Below are 21,876 nucleotides of genomic sequence, written 5' to 3' on the forward strand. Positions count from 1 at the left end.
TAGACTACGGAAACATCCTATACGCAGGGACCACCGCAAAGCTACAGAAACGTCTTCAACACATACAGAACGCCTCCGCACGCCTCATCCTCGACATCCATCGCCACATATCCGCCCACCTGAAACACCTGCACTGGCTCCCCGTCAACAAGAGGATCCCCTTCAGGCTCCTCACCCACGCACACAAAGCTCTCCACACCATGGGCCCCGAATACCTCAAAAGCCGCCTCTCGTTCTACACGCCCACCCGTCCGCTTCGCTCAGCCAGCATCGCCCTCGCCACCGTCCCACGTATCCGCAGAACCACCGCAGGAGGAAAATCCTTCACCTACCTGGCAGCCAAAGCATGGAACTCCCTCCCCACACACAGAAGAACTACCCAGGACCATCTTGCCTTCAGGAAGCGCCTCAAGACATGGCTTTCCGAGCAGCAGTTGCCCACCCACCCACCCCAGCGCCTTGAGACCCTTTCGGGTGAGTAGCGCGCTCTATAAATGCATTGATTGATTGATTGATTGATTGATTGATTGATTGACCCTTATTCTTATGGGTACGAGTTCGATGAGAGTATGGAGGAGTTGCTGGACCCTTTAGAATACCAGCTTAAAGACCCTACGGACTGGGCTCAGCAACTAGGTGAAGCCAACAGTCTGGATGCCTCCCCTTATGCTGGCATGCTTTCTCCTCCCTTCCTGGCTACCGAGGAGGTGGCATCTTATTCCATGTTGGTGCAAAGAGCGCTGAGGTCTTGGGCCACAAGTTGCCTTCAGTGGCTGTCAGGATTAACCTTCTGACTGAGGTGCTTTAGCCTGGGGCTTACACATCAGAATCCCTTTTACCCTTCAATGAAGCCCTCACTGATGTCCTGCTGGGGGCCTGGTCCAAACTCAGCACAGGAGCTCCTATGAACAGAACAATAGCCCACCGTCCTAGGCCTGCGCCTAACGACCCGTTGTTTCGGACTCACACCCTACCACTGAGAGCTTGGTTATCCAAGCCTCAACATCCCATGGTGCGCCCCGCACCCCCAGATATGGAATCCAAGAGGATCTTTTCTTCCTCCAGCCTGGCATTGCGGTCTGTGAACACTGCATGCCTTTTGGGCCACTATACCCATACTTTATGGGGAAATGGTGCACAAGTGCTGCCACAGGTTCTGGAGGATACCAGGACATTCTCTCTCAAGCTGTTGCTGATGGGAGAGAAGCAGCTAAGTTCACAATTCTATGTGAGCTGGATACAACCGGCTCTCTGGGCAGATCGGTTGCTTTGACAGTCGCCTTGAGGTGCCATGCCTGGTTGAGGACATCTGGCAGGGAATGTCCAATCCACTCTGGACATGCCCTTTGATGGCACCTGTCTCTTCAGAGACAAAGCATACTCTGCGCCCAAGCTCTTTAAGGAGTCACGTGCCATGGCCCGTCCCTAGGCCTCGCAGTTGCCCCTCGCCCCCCTCAGTCTGCTTTTCGTCCAATCATGGCTATGGAAGGGCACCCAGCCAAATCCGTTCCCCGCCATCCACCACGCCACACATGCTGCCCAGCCTTTGCCTGGGGACGTAGGATCTAGTGTCAGTGTAGATCAGGGAACCAGCTGACTAACCAGTCCACCGCTCCCCCCTCACCCTCCAAACCTTAAGAGTCGGACACTTCACCACCAGTCGGAGGCAGGATTCGCCATCACCTACACACCATTAAGTTAGACAGGTGGGTTTTACAAATAGTCGGAAGGGGCTACTTCCTCCCCTTCGAGATTATCCCTCCAGCCATGCCACCTTCCTACACTCAGATGTCTGAGGATCACCTGTCACTTCTCTAGGAGGAGGTTATGGCTTTCTTGGCAAAGGGAGCCATAGAGATGGTCCCTTGGCCAGAAGTAGGTTGTGGTTGTTATTCCCACTACTTCTTGGTGCCCAAAAAGGACAAGGGCCTCCACCCTATCCTAGACCTCCGATCCCTCAGTCTCTTCTGCAAAATGGAGAAGTTCCGATGCATCTGATCTCCAGCGGATTCCTATCTCCATTTCAGTCTTTTGGAGTTCAGAGCAATCAGGCTAGCATTCAAAGCAATCCTTTCTCAAAGGGAAAGTGGTATGGGTGTTCAGACAACATCACCGCCATATTGTACTGCAACAAGCAGGGGGTGGTGGGATCGTGGACCCTTTGTCGGGAGGTTCTGCCCCTCTGGACATGGCTGGAACATCAGGGCATATCCCTGCTGGTTCAACATCTGGCGGGCTGTATGAACTTGGTGCTTGGTTGATCACGACTATCGTCTCTGGAGATGGCCCAAGGTCTCCTTCAGCAGTGGGGAGATCCCTAATTAGATCTGTTCGCCTCTGCAGAGAATGTGCAGTGTCAGCTATTTTGTCCACTGGAGTTTTAAAGGTGGCGCTCACTCGGTGACGCTTTTTGTCTTGAGTGGAACTCAGGCCTCCTTTATGCCTTTCTGATAATACCACTTCTGCCAAGAGTTCTCAAGAAGATCAAAAACAGCTGGGCCAAGTCAATCTTATGGCTCTGGACTGGGCACAAAGAGTCTGGTATCCCCAGCTCTTGAGCATGGCCAACAATCCTCCACTCAGACTTCCCTTGTCCTCCCAAACCTGTCCAGTCTCTGCCTCCTTGTTTGGAGATTGAGCTGCAGCAAGTGACAGCTTTTGACCTTCCACCCGAAGTCTGTAATGTTATCTTGGCAGCCAGGCGTCCCTCCACCAAAACGGCAAATGCCTGTCAGAACAAATTTGTGGCATGGTGTACAGACAAGTCGGTTGCTCCGCTTTCTGCCCCTCTTTCTGAGGTTCTTTTGTTTGTTCTTTCTCTGGCCCAGTAGGGCTCTGCTCTGCTCACTCTTAAAGGTTATTTGTCTAACATCTCTGCTTTCCTCCGATTACCTGACCAACCCCCCTTGCTTAAATCTCCCATTGTTGGAAGATTTCTAAAGTGTCTTACCCATCTGTTTCCTCCTCCGTTGATAATGCCTCAATTGGATTTTAACTTAGTTCTTACTTTTCTGGTGTGTGCTCCCTTTGAGCCACTTCACAATTGCCCACTTCGGCTTCTTACCTTGAAGACAACCTTCTTTGTAGCCGTCACCTGTGCTAGCAGAATGAGTGAGCTGCAGGCTCTTTCCTCAAAGCCACCTTTCATCTCCATCGATTCTGACAAGGTGGTGCTTCGTACCAGGGCTTCCTTTCTACCTAAAGTGGTCACGCCCTTTAGTGTACGCCAATCCATCACCTTGTCTACTTTATACACAGCCACACATCCATCTAAGGAATAGGAGTGACTCCACCGCCTAGACCCAAAAAGAGTGTTGAAATTCTATCTTGATTGTACCAAAGAGTTCCGGGTGGATGATCAACTCTTTGTAGGGTATGTGGGTGCGAAGAAAGGTCGGGCAGTGCAGAAGAGGACCATCTCTAGATAGGTTCTTCTGAAAAAGAGTGTATTTTTTTGGTAGGATGCAGTGACCACCGTTTTACTCAAGTCATGGATTGTCTTCCTGTGCATCACTGTATAATGGAGCGGAAATTAGTGAGGGAAAGGACATTAAAAGTTTATAAATTGATAAGTTTGGCTGAAAGGGTGTGAATGCATTTGGCCAATATCCGAAATGTTTTATTGTTGAGTATGAATGGCAGAAGTTGTTCTTGTCACCTCACTGGCCATGTGTAGATGCACCTTTGCGCAGAGTAATGATAGTGTAAAGGACAGTGATGGAGTTTTGGATATGTTTGTGCTGTCCATTAGAGACCGTACATTCTTTGCTGTGCAAAAGCAGAATATTTCTGCAGTCCCCAGCTGTATTTTAATAGCAGTTGTATTTTTTTTTTTCCTCTGGCTTATTAGCTAGAGTTCTACTCAATCTGGACCACCTAGTGAATTTCTTTGAGGCTTACCAGCTACTATGGCTCTGGTGTCATCTCATTGAGGTCTTCTTATCTTTTTGACTGAGGGTGCCAAAGGGCTTACCATATAGGGGTTACTACGAGAGTAACCTTTCTTATTACTCATGGTACTCTTGTCGTGAGTAGGAGCCCCTTGTGCCTAACTTTTATTTTTAAGCATTGACTTATTCAGACTGACAAGCTGTCAAGCACCTTTGGGAGAAGTCTGTGGTTAGCTCTCCTTACTGCATTCTTACAAAGTCAAACTTCAACTTTTTGCCTTCGTTCTGGAGTGACCTCCGTTGATAAAGAAATGCAGTGTGGCTGTGTGGTATTTATTTTCTTTTGAAATCTTTATTTTTTATCACATTACAGAAAAAAGGCTGGCATGACTATTGGTGAAGTCATAAACAAACACTTTGAAGCGTTTTAAGGGTTCACACACTTTCAGGTTAAACGTCTGAAGTACCTAACACCATTCTTGGGCTCGTGGTTAGTGAGGGGGATGCTTTAAGGTCCAAGAGTGGCACTTACCCATGCTCGTTGTCAGCGAGGGTCACTAACGTCCAGGGCCCGGAGTGTGTCCTACAACTGAAAATTCAGGAGAAAGTGTAATTCACCTAGAAGTCCGGTTAAGTTCGACTTATCACAGAAAAAGGTTTTGTGAATCAGGCCCTATGTGACTTGGCGAGGACTGAGGTAAGCAATAACCATGGTGGTACCCTGAACAGGCAGAAGAGGAGCATCATTGACTTTTGTGCCAGGGATGATCCCTCGGCATGGTACTTGTGTACCTTGGCTGTTGGGCCCACGTGCAGATGCCAAGTGGTTTGTAAGAATCCAAGCACCTGGAGTAACGAAGTGTACTTCAAGGGGCCTACTGCCTACCTGTGATTAAATTGACTGCATGCGGAGTATGAGTGCTCTGCTAAGATTACACTTAGGCAGTGGTGACAAGTGAGTACTTCCTAGTAACTAATGTAATAGAAATAAAAGTACAAAATCCAAATCCCCAATGGCATTTCCTGGGCAAAAAAGGAAGCAGCCCTCCAAATAGCTGCACTCGTGATCTATTGTGCAAAATGATGCATTTCGGCTACAATCGTTTAAGTTAGATGAGTGAACTCATTCCCTTCAAAATATACTGACAACATTACAACAATAGAAGAAATACTTACAGCATTGTTGTTACACGATCGCAAGCACAAACAAATATTTTCAAAAAATTATGTTAAGCTATAAATAAATTATGGGGTGTCGTAGATTACCTCATAATGTGTCATAGGCATGTCAGTATTGTAAACAAGCACACATTGTTAATAGTTACAATTGAAATAAACAGAACTACGAGGTTCCACAGATAGTGGTGTCCTGAGAAGCAGATGGTTCTGCTGCCTCTGCTCTTGATGTTTGAAGATGCCTCTTTTATTTCATAGGCTGTGATAGCGAGCTGCAACTGCAGTGCGACTGAAACTGATTTCTCCTATTTTTCTCCCTCATACCTTCTGCAGAGAGGAAAGCGAAAGTGTGCTGACCCTGAAAGGACTGACACCTACTGGGACCTTGCCCCACGGCGTCCTATCTGGTGGTCGACAAACACTAGAAAGTGGTGAGTATGTAGGGCCAAGTCTGGGTGCATTGTAATCTATAACCAGGTTGTGCTCCACACTCTTCGAGCTCTGTAGGATCACCGTTTATCAGCGGTAACAAGGTCAGTGTAAGTATAGTAAGTGGCTCACCAGAGCAGTGCTCTGAATATTTGGGTTTCACGATGGTTATTGATCCAGTATGGGTGCATTCTGGGACTTTGTAGCAATATAAAGGCAAAAGCTTTATTCCAGAATATATATGTATGGCTTCATGATTTGTGTGCCAGGATTATGCTTTTGTATTGTTGTGGCCAAGTTTACAGTCACTATCGCTAAAAGTCCCTTGTTCTGAATTACTCGTACGGGTTTGAGTCCTCCCTTTTTAGGAGGACACTTTGCCGCCAAATGTTCCTTTTCACCGCTTGAAAACAAAAAAAACCCTCTTCCATCAGGCAGGACCACAACGAACCACCCACTGGTAACACATACTACATTGACATCAGATCATCACAGACAGGCTTACACAGTGCGTGTAGCAGCAGGAGGGAGATGTACCTGCTTTAGTGAGCAAAGGGGGACACAAAGTAATGAATATTAAATATAAGTAATGTGAGTATTATTTCACAAAGACCACTTTTCTCATTTTAGTCATTACTGGTTTGAGGTATGCCAAGACAACTCCACTGAGCAGGTCATGGAAACCACCCATTCACGTAAATCTAAGCCACGCCAATATTTGTTGAAACTTACCACGTAACAGTCCATCATGTGAAACAGCTGACAACTCTAGAGCCAAAATAAATGTCCCAAAGTCCTAACACTGTAACCTAAGGTGCTGCAGTAATGTGGATTGTGTAGAGGTTATAGCTTAGCTACCTTACAAACCTCTGCTTGCTCCTTCGCCTGGGAAGTCACTATGCCTTGGTAAAGTGTCCCAAGCTAAAGCTGACAGACCACTACACAGCAACCTAAGTCACTAACATAACCCAATAACCTGCACCACTGTGGAAGGCTTCAGGCCTTTATATGCATCACTAACATTTACAATCTGAAAATCCCATCACCTGGACTACAGCACCCTAGACCTGTATTCATCTGCACACATCTAGAGCATGCCACTGCTCCTTTGGCGTAGAGTTCCGGATATTAATGAAACAGCACAGCATCTTGTTGCAGATGAAATTGAAATACCGCCGAAAAGGTACTCAAGCTCAACATCAACCTGTCCAAGAAGACACAAAGCAAACAGGCTTTATCAGATGAGGAACCCAGTTCTTCCAAATAATCTATGCTGAAGTGCCTTTCACTAGGAATAGGGTGTTTAACACAATGGTATTAAAGTCTAGATTCAATTTTGGCTCAAATGAATGGCCCTAAAATACATAAAGTACTAGCGGAAAATCCTAGTCTTGAGTAACCAGTCTGCTGTAAGGGTGAAGCAGTAGAACATTTCATATGGAGAGCATAGCATAAGGCAAGGCCACACTATTGTAGGGTCCTCTAAATGCTTTAATTGAGACACTCTGTAAACAATCTACAGTACCAGGCCCCATGTTAATCTGCCCTGAAGATTGTTAACTTATTTACAAGATTTAGAGGATCTCTTTGGTATTATTGTTTTTATTTTCACACAACGCTCTTGTAGCACACAGTCAGCAATCAGCAACTTGCCAGTATGACTTTGATCACAGACTCGTTCCCTTGTTCCACTTAACCCACCTGATAAGCTGATATCACATCAGTTGGGGAAGTCTCATCCCCAGCTCAACATCAGTGTAGACCTCTAGGCCCTCCTTGCATCCACATTACCTTTGTGGTAAAAGGCATGCTCGCTCACCAAGCAGCTACTCAATACTGAGCTCTTCTTAGGTCTTTATGTTCAGCTTCAGAGCGTTGTAAAGCCTCATGTGCAGGTATTTAGCTGCCAGTAACAGTGCCAGCCTTTGACTGTGCCCCACCATCTTGCCACAGGTCGTCATCCATATTCTCTTTTTCTTGGAGGACACCTTCAGGAGTTCACTGTTTGTGACTTTCCCAAGTGATAACTTGGCGGTGCAAGCTTGGCGCTCCAGTGTATTCCTAGATCTAAACATGTCTGAATCAAGTTCCCAACCACCCCTTCCTGAACTACTCTGCCGCAAGACCGTGGGCCAGTGCCTTTATACACACTGTGCTTTGCTGGAACTCTGACCATAGGTTGACTGTGCATCTGAAGTGAGCACCAAACCACATATTCATAAGCCATTCCCCAGCATGATGGGAATCTGGATCTAATGCAATTACATCCTGTGCACTGAAAATTTATTTATGGATTCAACCAGAGCGAATGCTGTCCTCTACAGGGCCTACCAAACTCCTAAGGTAAGGGTCTGTGATCCACTTTCATAGGTTGCCCATGAAACCCCAGCTGCTACTTGAGCACAGTTTTAGAGGGTTCAACACCATGCAGGGCCTGAGGTGGTTGCTGTTGCTTCCACATTTATTAACCTATTCCCTGCACCATTTCATTTTAGGAGTACACAAAACTATAATCAAACTAATGGCATCCTTGAACACCACCTGAATAGCTATAGAGACAAAACCGTGTCTTCTGTCTGTCTGTCTTTCATTTCGCCTGCCTGAGGGGAGGAGCATGGGCTCCTTCATTCGTATTTTCACATATTGCAAATGCTGCAATGCGGTGGTTGCTTATCTGATTAGGTGGTCTCCTTAAGCAAGTAATGACTGTAACTAATAATAGAGAAAGAACGTAATGCCCTACCATTCTTCCACACTGCCTCACTAAGCACTTAAAAAGTTATTGGTCTTTATTCTCCTTTCCAAATCCACCTCACCTCAAATGTTATGTACGGATGACGCTGTTATCACCTGGTTAGGCAGCCTTTGTTTGTATGCTGTCCATCTCATAACTTGCTCTAATACCCCTATTGTAGGAGAATGTGTGTCTCTCATTCACTCTGTTCTCTTTCTCTTTTTTTATGCTGGGTCTGCAGCCACTGTGGAAGCAGTTGAAGCACAAGAAGGTAGGAAATATTTCTTACAAGTCGTTCAGTCTCCTTCATTGTTTGTAACATGTGTAGCAATACTTAGGTGCCTATTTCGTTAGCATGCATGTCCCTGTGATTTTTGATAAGTGAACACTCTAAACTGTAATGCAGGTTTCCTGTTTTGCCTCTGGACTTACCCACAGCAGGACGAATTTGTAAGACACAGTAGGGATTCCTTTTGTCAATGGCAGTCAGTACAATCAGCTATATAGAATCTAATTGGTTATTTCCTAAGAGGCAGACATTCATTTTCTTGACCTGTCCTCCATCCTACCATTGGAAGTTAATGCTGGAACTTCCTCCCACACATTCCTTACCTTATGAATATCTTACAGGTGCCTGACTGGAACCTGAAAACTTTGAAACCCCAGCAATAACCTCGGAGCTAGACTCCAACATTGTGTGATTCTGGGCATATTTACTTGTTTTCCCTTCACCTACCTCGGTGTAAAAGGTATTTGTGGAATCCCCACTTGACGTACACAATCTTGTAGATAGTCTTTTGACCCCTCACCCTTCGTTGCTTGATCGCTAGGCTTGCTGTATATAAATAGCAGTACTTACATATATACATGCAGGCAAGCATACAGTAGCCCTCCAGCACTGTTAGACAGCTTCTCATTACTTCAGTTTCTGCTCAGCCTTCCCCAGATATGACTTGATGACACTGAGTGGAGCTCTTCCATAATGACTAGGTCACATCTCACCTCATAAGGATTTAGCATTTAAATTTTGTTGACACTGTCCTAAGATTTGTGTGGATTCCCAACATCAGTAAGTAGCAGCTGGGATCCAACCACTAACCCTCTGCCTGCAATTGTTGCTTTCCCATGCATCTGAAGGCCACCCGAGAGCAGTTAGCCAAATTATTTTAGGCAAGTTTCTGTAAGGAAGCTCCTAGGCGATCCCTCTCCTCTTCTGGTAGGGAGCAATCCTCAAGTTCCTCCAATAAAAAAAAATAAAAACAACAAAAATAAAAAACGTTTGCAATACAATGGGTCTCACGTTTGCTAAAAGTTAGAGCTATTGGCATTGTAAATTCATAACTGGACGTTTCGTGCCACATAAATTGGAAATAAAAATTAACAGTTGACATAAGAGAGCCGATTCAAAGCACCACAGCCACCATGAGCATGAGTGCGAAGGAAAGACATAAAAGGAAAAAAGTTTGCTCACAGTCAAGCGTATCGGCAATCATGCAATTACCCATGTAACAGGGTCAGTGTCCAAGGTGGTAACAAAACCGCCCCAAGGAGGCACAAACATAAAGCATTTAACAATGATAACAAAGGATTTTTGAAAGGCAAGCCCACAAACGAGTGAAAGTGATGGGTGTGCAGTGGGCATGGTTAAAAGCCCACAAGACGTACAACAGGTCAAAGCGCTTGCAGGCTCGGCCGAAAAGGGACATAGGAGCTGGAGGCCTTCTTCCTTGATGAAATGATCCCACTCCTGATACCATTTGGAAAGACTGTGGCGCTGTTCCCCCAACACTAATCTCTTCCACTGAGCCTATTCTAGGTATTGCAGAGCCCATAAAGCCATTGCTGCTGTTGCCCCCTGAGCTGTTCTTGACATCCTGACCCATCAAAGTCAGCCAAAAGAATCCCAGCTGTTGGAGTCAGGTGTGACTTTAGCAGATTCTTATGGCTTTGTCTCCCAAACTGATGCAGAGTTGCTCTCTTAGTTTACTTACTTTGCAGGCTGTATCCTTGGCAGCAATTATGGCAGCTTGTAGTCCTCGCATGGCGTACCCTATTGGTCCGCCACTCTTTACTGTTTTCAGTCCAAACAAACTGCTACTTTGCATTCATCCCTAACCACGGAGGAGGAGAGATTACTTGGACTATACCACAGGCATAATGTATCCTACCAGATCAACGGCACAAAAATGGGTGGACAGTAAGCTCCTTGTGGTCGTCACTGGAGCCAAGAAAAGTTAAGACTGTCACAAAATATACAATGTTACGTTGAGCCACCCTGCATAGAAAGGTCTTTCACTCCTTAGCTAAAAAAAAAAACATATCCTTCAGCTAGCTCTTAGCAGCAGTGGCTGACGTTTGATCATTGTATACCTTTGTATGGGATTGCTGTCTCATGGCTCAGGTACATAGTGATGAATAAAGTTTCATGATTCAGGCATGTAGTGATAGATATTTTGAAAGTGTGGTTGACCTACTCAGTCCCACATCCTAGAGTGTAATGCTTTGGGTCTTGTTCATAAGGTGGAGATTCTTATTGTAGAAGTATCTTCTAGAAGAAAAATATAGTTACCTTTGGAAATGATATTTCTGATGATTATAATGTATATTTGTTGATTACTCTGCTGCCCTCCCTCCCCCCTTGATGAGTTGGTGCTGTTACTTATAAGATCCCAAGGTACGAAAAGAGCTTCTGCTGTTTTTGTCGTCATTGTATTAAATTTTGCTCAATTCCTCTCTACACATCTTCATAGGATGCTGATAAAATACAAGAAACTGACTCCAGCATCCCAGTTGATGCCATAAAGCCTGGTGTTGTCACATGGGGTTTGGGAAGGGGAGGTAGATACCTCACCATTGAAGGTGTGGCACCACCTGGTGGTTCCCAAGTGCTTTTGCAGAGAAAAAGGTTTTCCTTATCCAGTCTGGTGCCTGGAGGATAGTCATACGGTGAGTAATTTGCAGAAAGGTATGGTATAGTCCAGAAATATTGTTATAGAAGGTAAGTCATTTATTCATTGTGTTTCATTTATCAAGCTTGGCTTCCTCTCCAGTGCAAGTCAGTGAAGATCAGCTAAGCAATGTATTCTGCAGCTGTTTCTTCTTTTCAGCTGGCCTGCATACCTTAACTGGAAGCTTTGCACTGTGTGAGCTCCTGCCCTTTCTGCTCTGTTATGTGCCTGGCTGTGCTTATCTCATGGCTCATGTTCAGGTCAGAGAAGATGCTAGTACCGTAAGAAGCACCACACTTCATCACAGGATTCTAACTATTGCACTTGTATATTAGAGGAATAATGGACTAGGCACCATTCAAGTTTTCAGCAAGATCCCTGTAGTGATGAGAGGATCTCCATCACTGTTCCTTGGCCCAAATGCCTGCAGAGGGTTCCTCTCTGCCCATGTTTCTCATAGCCCAGTAGCTAATTTGGTGAGAAAGCAGCTAGTGTTTGCTTCCTGAAGTTCCGTATGACCTTATCTCTCCTGATAAAGTCATAAAGGTAGCGCAGTGGAAGTGGATACTACACTCTCTGGAGTCATTTGGTCTCCCAAAGCTTAATTCTCCAAAATGGTCAAAAGTCATATTGCCACATCCTTTTGAATTTTTGTGAGGCTTCTGTCTAAATACCTTAGGTTTACCAGTATAAGTACAGTACTACTATTGGACCACCAACTGATGCAGCTGCACCACAAGTTCTAAAATAGTTCAAGCCCTTTGCAAAAATGCATCATGTGTGCCTTAAAGTAGAGGACACTGGTTCCTATACACACTTGAGTGCTTCAGGACAAGAACCATTCTTAGACAGAGCTTCAACAATTTACCACACAAACATAATCAGGAGGTCTATAGATCACATTGGACATCTTTTGTACACTTAGTTTAGTTTCTTCATTGGACATCTTTTGTACACTTAGTTTAGTTTCTTCCTCACTTGAACTCAAGATTAAATTCTTACCCTGGGTGCAGAGCCAGTATGACACACTTAGGTCTTCAGGAACGTCTTTTGGTCTAGATGTTGTGCTCCTGGTAAGTAAACTACATGTCTTCCTGAGAAAACCTTTACATCTTCCCAGGGCCCTTCCAAAACTTCTCCAGCTCATTACTCTGTAGGTGATTTGGTCTCACCTGATTATTCCTACAATTTGATGAGGCACCCCATACAAAGGTCATAAGACTGGAGTTTTAGTACGTGTCTGATTACTCAGTCCACTAGATCTACATTATCCACTTAATTGGAACCCTTTGTTATTTCTACCTGAGTTTACAACATCCCCAATATTCAGTATAAGACAGTACCTCAGATACAGAAAATTCAGGTAACGGCATGGATGTGGGATTTAAAGGCTTGGTAATCAAGTTAATTCGCTCCGATCTTCTCTGAGAAATTCTTTGGCACTGAATCATGGACCGTATGCAACCACTTCAACCATACTCTTGTCCTTTTGCTGTTCATCTGCTTTCTGAAGTAACTCATAAGCAGTACAAAGCATTGTTTAATTCACAAATAAGGCAAAGGTGGATACAGACGCCATACAAACATGAAGGCTCTTATCAGCCTGACCATACTGTGCAATTTGTCACTGTAGTGCAAACTTCTATACATGCTTTACACTTAGTGCCTCAAAGTCGGCAGCAACTGCCTTTTTTAGGCTGGAAACATCTGTTTCCCAAACATGAAGTGTTAGATTAGGAAGCTTATATCATGGATCAATCTTAATAAATCCTAATAGTGCCTCATTTGGAAACAACTCTTTCTAAGTCTCAGCACATCAACAAATACTGGAGCCAATGGGAAATGCTTTTGTAATTGTAGTAAATCATTCTGATCAGTCTGCTGTTACTCCTGGTCCTGAACCAGCCCCTCTTCCTGCTTCAGTAATGCCCAAAGAACCTAAGGTGAGTTTCTTTCAATATAGGAAAACCTACTAAAATGCTAACTTTTCCCTTTGGCAAATTAGTGCCTTCTTTTTCTGATGGATGGTCAAACTGTGAATTCTTTACCTTGTAAATATCCCCAGGCTCCAGAGTTGACCTGTGCTCCAATAGATGGGGTCATGTGAGTCCACGTTGACACCACTCTTCTCTGGAATTGATCAACTGAGCCATGGATAAGCACCACTAATGCGCGCTAACGTCAGTCCCTTTCTTTCCTCACCTTCAGACACAGATCTAGAGTGCCTCTCCTTTTTCATCCCTCTGTGGAGTGATTTGACTACAGAGTTTGAGCCCTGTAGTGACGATCGCAAACAAGTGTCTGTGACACAGCCCCACAAAGTGTTTCTCTCATGTTTGGGTTCAATGTACGTCTCCAAGGCCAGCGATGCCTGTGTCCAGATGAATTTATAGGTGGTCCAAGAACACACAACTCTATGCGGTGAAGCAGTACAATGCTCCCACAGGTCTTGATCCAGGTCGAAGTTGAGAGAGTGTAGTTGTTCCTGCGGCAGATAATGTTAATGGTTGAAAACTTCTGGTTAGAAAAACATAAGAAATCAGGACTTTGCCCCTTCATGCCACTGTTTCTATGTTGTGCTCCTGTTCTAGTGATTAGCCGATTCTGATCATGGTCTTGATGCACAAGGAGTTCCTAGGTCTGTAAGTGATGTTGTAGCAGGTTGATTCCATGCTGTACATATCTGGCATGCTTCCAGCTCCCTGTGGTGTGCCTTCAGGCCCCAAGGATCTGCCAGAAGCTCTAGTCAGGTTAGCCTAGAGGATTTGCTCTCTACGCAGTCTGTGCTTTATTGAAGCTGCTTCAGGTTCCATACCGGTGATGGTGCCAACTTCAGCTTTGGCGCTGAACTCTGCACTGGTCCCACAGACATAGGCATCAATACTCGAGGCACAGGAAGAGAAGTTTGATTCTTTGTGGTCTCTGAGCCAAATTCATATTGATCAAAGCCACAACTGGATCCCAGTGTGGTGCAGCCAATACTCAACCCCTCAGACTCAGATACTTTCCCTCTACCACATAGTTGCACACTGACAAAACACACACCTTTTTAATGGGATCAAAGCCAGCCATATGGAGATAACAATAAAGGGGATATGGAGGACTCTTTAGGAAAATTACATTTTAAGAACGTTCACATTTCCCTGCCCTAACCGTTTTTTCTTCTGCCAGTATCCTGGGCACAACTGTGAATGGCTTTGCTGGCCTTTGTGTATTCTTCACAGACGGTGAGACAAAAGGGGGAAGTAGGTGTTGGCAGGATCAGCCATCCTGTCAGGATAGGTGGGGTGGAGCTATTTCCCTGCCCACCTTGCATTTCATTGAGTGGCCTCTAGCGGGCACACTCAAAGGGACCTCACACCAGTCTTTTGTCACCCCAGACTACTTGGACCCTTGGCAGGGGAAGGGAAGAACTTTCCAGAACCTCATGTGGATGTCACACTCACTTTAAGGGCTGCCACTAGCTCTAAATATTGAACCTCTTAAGTACACTCCTGGACCTGTGGAAGAACTGTCTTGTTTCCCAGGGTACTACCCTGCCATGTTCTTCAGAAGACTGCATGCTGCTTGAGGCCTGCCCTGCTCTCTGAGAGGGACGACTGGACCTGTGCCCTTCTTCCTAAGCTACCCTGAGTGACTCCAAGGGTCAGTTAGCTGTCCTCCTGTTCTGAGCTACAGGGACACACCAAGCTCCCCGCAACTGCCCAGCTGACCACTTGCAACTGGACCTGCTGCAGTTGGATCTGTCTGAGCTGAGCTCTGCTGCCCCTGCTAGAGTGAGTCCCTGATCCCAAAGAGGTGCCTCTTCAAGTTTTGGACCCTAGACTGGCATCAGAGTGCCCTCTTCTGTGAAGAAAAGAGAAATCCTGAAGTTTTAGCTCCTCGCAACCACGACAGGGCCCAAACTCCACCAACCGTGGCAATCGCCAAGGTGAAACTCTGGTGAACATGAGCATTCACAGTACAGTGACAGTCCCTGACAACCGGCAATGTGAGATCTACACTTAGTGCTACAACAGCAGCAGCCTGCAATGATGGCTAACACTCTTCGTGCTACAGCGGCGGCCATCTGCGATGCTATCACTGCTCCTTGCAGCCTCCTCCACTGTGAACTGGACTCTTTGTGCCTGACTTAGAGAAGGTACATTTTTCAGCTGAACTATCCTGGTCCCTATATCTGGCCCGCGATCAATCACAGTCAGCCTGAACTTGCTAGTTGCTCCCGGTCTATCACGACTAGACGCTGTTTGTGCTTTTAGGTGCTATACCCATCAAAAACTTTGAAAATTAGTATCTCCAGTTCTACTTATTGTATTTTGTCATAATGGTATCATTTTACTTATTAAAATGTACTCTATTTCTCTAGATTGGTGCAAGATTTTTCTTGTGTTGTGTTTTCACTTTATCACCGTTTATGTGCTGCATAAATACCTTACACATTGCCTCTTAAGCCTGACTGCATTTGTGCCAAGCTACCTTAGGGTTAAGCACTGGTTAATTTGGTGACTTTTGAGGTTCACTGTGACAAGCTCTACTTCTCGTGTAAGCTGGGTAAATATTTCTTTAAAGGACTTTTTCATACCCTCTGGTAGCAAGACATACCAAGCCATCAAAAGTGAAAGCTTTCGGAGACCTCTGTTGGAACCAACTCATAAAGTAGTGATTCCAGCCCCTGTCGTGGAAGTCAGTCTTCCTCCAGGCAACCCTGACAGCGATATGTGTGGGAGAATTAGGCTTTTGCCATTGAGAGCTAAGCAACTGGAGATTAAATCCTTGCCACAACATTAGCCAGTCTGGGGTCCTACAGTAAGGCAGTTAAAACACAGAAGGTGCAATGGTGAAGAAATGCTAGGTGTACACTGCTTGTTTTTGGGTATTGCTAAGTTTTGCCATGGTGATGACTTGAAATGAGTCAAGCAGATGAACCTATGGAAAATCCCCAATGCTGAATGACTGTGGTTACAGACTGGTAACTTTTTTCACTACTGTTCAATCAGTATTTTGTATAGATGCTCTAAAGTGCCATTTACAACGAAGACAGCGATTTATGAAATTTGATTCTATCTATGCTGGCTTGGCTTCTTCAAAACAATCAAAAGCTACATCGATGGTATCCTACGCCACACCTTATGTCAAAATGCTGATAGGCCCATTCTGAATAAACTTAGGGCTCATTCTATTAAAGGTAAGTCAGCCATTGCTGCACTTACGAGGAGCCTTCTGCAGAGAGGTTTACAGAACGGAATGTTGGAGATCAATGCTTAACTTTGCCGAAAGTTGATACCTGGGTATTTCCATGACTGACTCCCAGGGACACCTTGTTTACTTAACTGCTTCCTCGCCGTTCATGTGAGGTGTGCTCCTCCTGGCAACCATAAATTTGTTCTAATCCAGTTAATTTTTGCTTCCTTTTTCGGTTTATAAATTATTTTAAATGGGATTTTTGCAGCCTTAGAGGTCATTAGTGCCAGAATGTGATTTTAATCAAAAACACAGAAAATTTTGTTATAGATGCAATGAAAGTAAATGAGAAAAAATTAGAAATGTATAGATTTAAGCATATGCTCCAGTACCTCACACAGAGATAGTGTAATATTTATTAATTCGAAGAAGATTCTCTTGTTGGAAATCAATTTTAGTGGTAAGTGACTATGCCTTTTCGCCCATTCTCCTAAAAGTGCCATTTAACCTGTGCAGAGGCCATTGTTTCACTGTCATTTGATCTGAAATCACTAGAATGTCATTGGTGCTTTTCTCGTGTTCTCTGATCTCATCAGCAGTCAAATCCTCTCTCTTTACCCCTAACAGTTCGAGGATTTTCACCACAGCACAAAATCCGCAGCTTTGAAGAAGCTAGGGGTCTGGACCGCATCAACGAGCGCATGCCCCCGCGCAGGAATCCCCTGCACCCTGATGGGCCGATCAATCTGGTCACCAACTCAAATTCTGCCGAAAAAAAGTCTCCGTGAGGCGATTAGCATCCATCGCACACGTCTGGGGATCCACATCTTCTCCATCTATTTATTATGAAAATGGCAAAAACAAAAAAAAAATGAACTGGAGATGCATTTTCGGTCCAGTTTGTATTAAGTCTATTTGCAGGGGTGACCATTTTGTACATCATTTAATTTTGTTTTGTATATCTCGGTCTCTACATATCCACATAGGTAGAGATCTAGATACAAATACATATGTACATTTTTTATTTACCGTTTGATCTATTTGCTAGTGCATCTGAAGTATTTTATTGTAAGGGTGAGTCTGAGGCGGCGACACGAGGCGTCTGGAAAGCGGATATCCAGAGCCAGTTTTTTGCTGCCTCAAAGTGATTCCTTTCAGTTCACCTCTTCTTTCAGAAATCAATGTCACGTTTAAAGAAAGCAACAGATTTTTATTTCACTGATGAATTTTGACTCCAGTTTCCTCTGGAGGTTTTTGAATGTAGATTTACCTGCATCCCCTGCCGCAGATCCCTTGCACTTGTAACTGTGGTTGTCTGCTGCTTCAGAGAGGAAGAGAGGCTCATGTCTGACTGACAAACAAAGACCCACCTGAGCTGTCAGTTCGGGTGGTCAGAGCCCCAGTTTCATCCCCTTTGCTTCTTTGGAGCTTTAGCGGAAGAGATAGTGACAGCCTGCTTAAACTTTCTAAACAGGCCTTCTGCAGCCTCGTCTAGGACTCCTGCTTTTGTCATTCTGTTGAAGTATCCCCTTCCCTCTGCCTTCATCTGTTGGTGCCGGAAAGGAGCCAGAAGTGCGCCATCTTCCCCAGCGGATGATTTCCTTGTTTAAAAGGCTGATTGTACTGTTGCACAGTGTTCTTGCCTCCATTTGAGGTTTTGTGTGTCTGCTTGGGGCATTGCACTTATATTGACTGCGGGCTTTGTTTTGGATTGCCCCTGTGAGATTGCTGAATGTGCAAACATCTACACATCCACTCAGTGTACCTAAGCTGCTGTAGTATACTTATTGCTGCAACAAACAAGGCACAAAGGATTGTGATGTATGTTTGGGCCTAACTGCACACTGGGCCTGCTGCGTGTTTGGTCAGTGGCAATTTGCTTAGAAGTCAGACAGGAAGCAGGGCTTAGAGAAACCTCTCTCAGATTTACCTGGCTGTGTGAACAGGGGGAACTCTACGATTGATTATACTGAGGAATGTGGCAATGTCTACAGAACTTTGCACTGATGAAGCTGGTGTTTTCATGGCTCGGGACAGCTGCATTCTATCATGTACATTTGTGAGAGGTAGGAGCACAATCTCCTGATTTTTATGTTAAGGGAATTCTGTATTTTTTTCATACGGTCCATACAGTCTCCTTTAATGGAAATGTGTGCAGAATCACATGGGATATATTCTACTGGTAGCAAAACATAAAGCAAAAAGTTATGCAGGGCATTTAGGGATAGTGATTGTTTGGGCTGGTTACTTCTCTGCTATGGCACCTTTGCACAGTCTGTGGTGATGATGTTTGTCTTGAAGTGAAAGCAAAAAATATTTCTAAAAGTGTATAAAAGTGCAGAGAGCCGTTGTGTGGGTCATAAACTATCTTTGCAAAAGTTGAGATCTTCCCTCGCAAATAATTGGCTTTTGCAATCAGTAGTAAGCTTTCAACAACTGTTCTAATGAAAGTAATGCAGTTGTTCCCAGGAAGAGCAGACCTTTGTGAAGACACAATAATACTAAGGAGCTGGTATGATCATTCACTCTTGCCTGGTCAGTGCACAGAAGTATTTCCACTCTCGAGAGAATTTAACATGTATTTATCTTGGTGTGCTTATATTTGTGTTTTTCCCTATTTTAGGTTTTTGTGGAGGCCGTGTAGATATGACTGTTTAAAACTATCTTATTGGAACATGCTTGCTACACCTCTTGTTGCAGTGTTTCACATATTGTTTTCGCCTTTACTGATGTGCATTGATTTGAGTGTTTCCTTTTATCTTGGATATCCCTTTTTATGCTGGAGAAGATGCTTTATTTCGTTGTCGTTAGCTCCAGGTGAAGAATGTGAGCACATGATGCAGACCAGATCACCAACAAAGGGAATGGACAGGAGTCCAATACTACCATGGAACATAAACCTACACACCAGTGTAATTATCGTACATGGAGCAGTTGAATGTACTGACAAACCGAGGGCTTTCTATTCAAATGCAATAGAGAATCGAGTTAACTGAGAGATCATAAAAGGTTGTTGCCCAGAAGGGACTACACTAGAAGGGGGTATGGTGAAATTAAAGAGACTTGGACTGTATATCTCAAAATGCGAACTGAGGTTTGAGCGTTGGGTATTACTCACTAGCTCTTAAATAGAGCGCAACTGAGTGCACTTCATTGAGATCTCTTTTTTTTTTTTTAAAGTTAGTTGGAACTTGAAAACAGTACTAGAGAAAAGGCCATGTTTTTTCAGGTCAGTAAACCAGAGAGGTACCATTAATGCTTGGTGAGTAATAAGAGACACAGGGCACAGTTTCTACAGCAGAGAATGGTTGTGGTCTGTGCCAGCCCCCCTTTGGCTTGTTCAGTCTTAATGCAAGCCAGCAAATACAATGCTTCCTATCCTGCATCCTGGATTTTCTATTTACCAATTTTATCCTGGTTCTCAATCAGAGTATTTAGGCTTGCCTATTTAGATATGCCTCGTCATCTCTATGCCTCTGCTATTAGCAATGTATTTACCTGTTAATGATCGGTCCTACTTCCCATCATCAAACCACAAAATTACAACAGTCATAATTCCTTGCCGTGAACTTGAAAAGACTGTGAATGAAGCCTCCGACTGTTCAGTACTCTGCCATAGTCTAGGACATTAGCAAATGCATTTTCCTCATTGTGTAAGACAAGACTGTTTTTGACTCACTAAGTAGCATCCTCTTCTTTTTGTCTTGCTGGCGTCTTTGGAGCTTCCTTGTGCGCACCTTAGGACCTACCCTTTCCATATGCCCATGTTTCATTAAGTAATTAATTATGCAATCCTCTGCAGAAGAGGTGGAAACACTGGACATTGGTGTCCTGTGCCTCAACGAAGAGAGGCTGCAGGCCATACGATGAAACGTTTGTCCCTAAGACGAAGCAAGAAGACCCAGGATGTGGAAATCTGTAAAAGCACCTCACAAACCTTGAGCTGCATTTTGCACACATCTAGGCATTTCTCTTCTTGTTTCTCAAAGTTTTCTTACTTTTCAAATTGCAAAGACCATGAAAAATGATCTTTGTGCTTATTTATATATTAATGATTTCCTAAGCATCACATGTTCTATACAAGGCGCTGTAGTGGTATGTATTTTAATTGGTGAATTAACATGTAAGCATGCCTGCCCATCATTGAATGAAGCAGCATGTTGATTGACCTCTTTACATTGCCATATTTGTTGAAGCTTTAACATTTCATAACCAAATTGAGTTTCCAAGCATCTTCACGTCACAGTTTTAATCATTTCTGTTTAGAACTTGATTGTGATTATGGTGAAAGTGCTGAATGCAGTTTAGGTCAGTGAACCAAAAGGCTTGGTGTGCTCCAGTTGTAGTTTTTTACACTTATTCACGTGTTGGGCATGCCAAAGGCTCCTGGACGTATTCTAGGCTCTCCTTAGGCATCATGATTCCAAACTCAAGGAATAAATCTCACCAGATTCCAGGGTGATGTAGGGATTGGAAAACACCTTTGCAATGCAGTATAGGGTTAAATGATGGTCCTTGCTAAACATAGAGTGAAGTTTGAGCATTCTCTGTAGCACCCACTTGCAGAGTCTATGAAGAAATGAGAAGCAATCCAATTCAAACGAGAAAGGTACAGCTTAGTTAATTATTTGTCTTCAAGCAGGTATGACGGCTGATTCCTTTTGTGATCTGATAACCTTCAGTGGGAGATTAGAAGGCTACACATTCTATGTAAGTGAAAATCTGTTATTGCATATAAATTTTTTTGCAACTCGTGGTGCTCGTTGCCTGAAACAAATGTCCTGAGAACGATGATCTGTTGAAGAAATCTCATCATGTTCTGCTGTGGATTACCGTGGTGGGATTAAACTGTGGATGACGGAGGTCAGATGTCTTTGATACTGTTCAGGTAGTATTCCAGTATTAGACTAACGTACGGACTGATATATCTTACTCTTGGGCACATTAACGAATGGACATTTTTGAAGTGAGGACTCTCTGGTCTCCACATGAATCCCATAATAGATATACATGTTTACCAAGATCTCATAACATTAGAAGTCAACATCTGACCGCAGGAAGGCTGACACCAAGATTTTAAATCTATGGAAATACCAGTGCTTAAACCTGGAATTGGTATGACAGATTAGTTATTTGTATTTGCTTTGTGGAAGGTTTAAAGCAAGGAGATGTACTGAGCTGTGCTTATTATGTGTACAAGTGCAGGGATTCATCAACGTTTGCTAGAAGAGCATTCCTATAACTATTGCACACACGATCTGTGAAGCTACGTTGGCACCTTTCTGTGGCGTACTTCTGTTATTCTTAAGTGTACACAGAACCCTTTGTTTCTAAGTCTGGACCTGTCCTGTACATAGGCTCTGCTCTTCAGTGGGACTCCAGTCGACCTCATGAGCAGCGACAGAGATCATATGGCAAAGTTTATTCTTACCCGATGACATAGCAGTGATCACTGCCCAGACTATCTCCAGGCCCTTTCCTTCCTCGTAGGCAGTGCAGGTTCAATCATAACCGGTTT

At 44.2% G+C, this 21,876-nt stretch overlaps 1 protein-coding gene across 1 annotated transcript in view; it reads left to right on the plus strand.

The window, feature by feature from the left end:
• The window catches only part of PPP3CC (protein phosphatase 3 catalytic subunit gamma), a 548,773-nt gene extending 529,723 nt beyond the window's left edge, over window positions 1–19,050 (plus strand). Inside the window, exons 12-14 of the mRNA XM_069214030.1 lie at window positions 5,400–5,497; window positions 8,471–8,500; window positions 16,986–19,050. Of these exons, the coding sequence (XP_069070131.1) occupies window positions 5,400–5,497; window positions 8,471–8,500; window positions 16,986–17,146 (289 nt within the window). The 3' untranslated portion in view covers window positions 17,147–19,050. The remainder of the gene's footprint in view (window positions 1–5,399; window positions 5,498–8,470; window positions 8,501–16,985) is intronic.
• The last annotated feature ends 2,826 nt before the right edge of the window (window positions 19,051–21,876 follow it).

Source organism: Pleurodeles waltl, chromosome 11 (assembly GCF_031143425.1).
Source record: "Pleurodeles waltl isolate 20211129_DDA chromosome 11, aPleWal1.hap1.20221129, whole genome shotgun sequence".
In the NCBI taxonomy this organism is placed as follows: Eukaryota; Metazoa; Chordata; class Amphibia; order Caudata; family Salamandridae; genus Pleurodeles; species Pleurodeles waltl.